Source organism: Patiria miniata, unplaced genomic scaffold, assembly GCF_015706575.1.
Source record: "Patiria miniata isolate m_02_andy unplaced genomic scaffold, ASM1570657v1 HiC_scaffold_5, whole genome shotgun sequence".
NCBI lineage: Eukaryota > Metazoa > Echinodermata > Asteroidea > Valvatida > Asterinidae > Patiria > Patiria miniata.
The window spans coordinates 21134435-21136563 of NW_024037072.1; the positions used below are offsets into that span (position 1 = coordinate 21134435).

Genomic DNA, 2129 nt, shown 5'->3' on the forward strand with positions numbered 1-2129 from the left:
AACGGTACTGCAACGGAACTCCCGCACTGAACACGCGCTCGCGCTTTTATAGCCACGCGGCAAATAGACTGGTGCCGCGGCGCATTACGCGCATCAGCCCTGGCTGACGTCTAGGTCGTTTTCTACTCTACAACTACGATAGCCCCTGGCTACCACCAAACTGCTATTGCGCCACACAGCCGCGCCTTAAGTTCGGTCAGTCCCTTGACCGATTAAACTTACAAAAACTATAAAAGCAATACAGTTTGTGCCTAATAAGGTGCACAATGTTGGTCCGCAACACTTTTAAACTAGAAAAGGTATAAAACTTGAAAACTAGAACACTCAATAAACTAGAAAAGGTATAAAACTTGAAAACTAGAACACTTTATAAACTCTACAAAACCTTAGAAACTTTTCAAAACTTTACAAAACTTTACAAAACTTTACAAAACTTTATAAAACTTTAGCTGAAACCTCTCAGGCGCAAACACTTCAATAACTTATATTTACAGTTAAACCAATAAGGGCTTCTTAATGGTTCCTTAGAAGGTGTTATAAGCTGCTGGAGTTCTTTACTTGTTCACGGCCACCCCGGCAGTGAATGCGACTTCGTACACCCGTGTGGTCTTGTCCTTCATGATTTTCTGATCATCCTGGTACACCACTCTCGATGAGGTTTCGGTGACTCTGGTGACCTTCCCTGCCATGGCTTGTTCCAGGCCTTCTTCATTGTATGAAGGTCCTAGGCGCTCCTCCCCTGTCTCAGTGGATTGGACGATCCTGCGGATCCTGGACTCAGGCGCCGGTGGAGCAGGTTGGGTTGGCACTGGTCGCAGATAGACCACGTCAAACTCCCGATGAGTTTCTCCTCGGAGCACTTTCGACTCCTCACGGTACAGGTACGTCTCACTCACTTCCCGCACCTTCACAGCCTGGCCTGGCAGGATACTACTAAGCCTCAGCAACGGCCTCGCCCCTGAAGCACTTTGTTGGTCCTCCTCCTCTCTCCCATCGCCGTGGTTACTGCCAATCTTCATCTGCATCAAGCGAGTGGACTTTCCACCTCTGGTTGGCCTGGGTACCTCGTCCACAAAGTCGTCGTCTGGCTCCCATACAGACATCGGGGTCGGTGACAGCTCAATCTCCGCCATCTCTCGTAGGTCTTCGGCAGTAAGTGGTAGTGGCCCTTGCACCTCCGGAGCAGCATCATCGACCTTCTTGTCATGAGCTTCTCGCTCCCTCTGATCAACTCCCTGAGTTGTCACAGGTTTATTCGCTTCTTGTTGCGGTTCCTCCACCTGTGCAGGTGCTCCAATCACTTGCTCCTCTGAACCCGAGTCAGGCGCCCTTGACACCGTACAGGCGGCTGGTCTAGCTGGCTTCTTCTTGGTAGATCGCTTCTCGGTAGCTTCTTCCCTACCTCGCTTCTTGGACGGCTCCCCGCCGCTCTGTGACCTGGCATCTGCTGATCTACACCGATCCTCTTTCCCACTGCTCCCAGGTGACGACCCTCGTTTCTTACCCTGTGGTTTCTCACTCGCCTTCCTGCAGGCGTCCGTCTCCTTCTTAGGTGATTTGTCTTTCTTTGGTTGTTTCTCCTTTGAGCTCTTGGGTGGAGTTGGGCTCCTCTTGCGCCGGTTCCCACCTGTCTCGCAACGACGCTCCAACTTCTCTATCTCCTCACAGGTTTCACCCTTGATGTCTGCTACCTCTGCTACTTTGTCTGGGTGGCAGTCCCGGTAGTGATAGCGAAGGTTGTCGCTCCTGTTATTTTTATGGGCGCACCTTCGACATCGGAAGTAGATTTTCGGCCCATGTTCGACGGCCAGGTGTCGGATCAGACTGCGCTGGTGCAGAAAAGTCTCGCCACACCTCCGGCACTTGATCGAATCCTCCTTTCGAGCCTGTTTGTCCACGCCGTCCTTCCCCATCATCTACCTGCCAACACAACACATAGGTTACACATCAACATCTTATTTTCTGGATTTACTTGCAATTTTTCTGCCCCTGGATTGGTAAATAGGTGCCCCCTGTTCCTTCAGCTACAGATATCGCTGCGGCTTTTTGCGCTGTCTTTTTGGATTTCGCCTCAACGCCTGTGCTGCAGCTGCTTGCGCCTGTGGAACTACCCCATGTGAGCCCTGCTC

At 51.2% G+C, this 2129-nt stretch overlaps 1 protein-coding gene across 1 annotated transcript; it reads right to left on the reverse strand.

Annotated features, from left to right (window-relative positions):
- Positions 1-554: 554 nt before the first annotated feature.
- LOC119741286 lies at positions 555-1913 on the reverse strand. The gene has a single exon (XM_038217039.1). The coding sequence runs from the start codon at positions 1911-1913 to the stop codon at positions 555-557; it is 1359 nt and encodes a 452-aa protein (XP_038072967.1).
- Between the last annotated feature and the right edge of the window lie 216 nt (positions 1914-2129).

Bases quoted from the DNA above. Each gene is read 5' to 3' on its own strand.
- LOC119741286 (XM_038217039.1), bottom strand. From the start codon at position 1,913: ATGGGGAAGGACGGCGTGGACAAACAGGCTCGAAAGGAGGATTCGATC.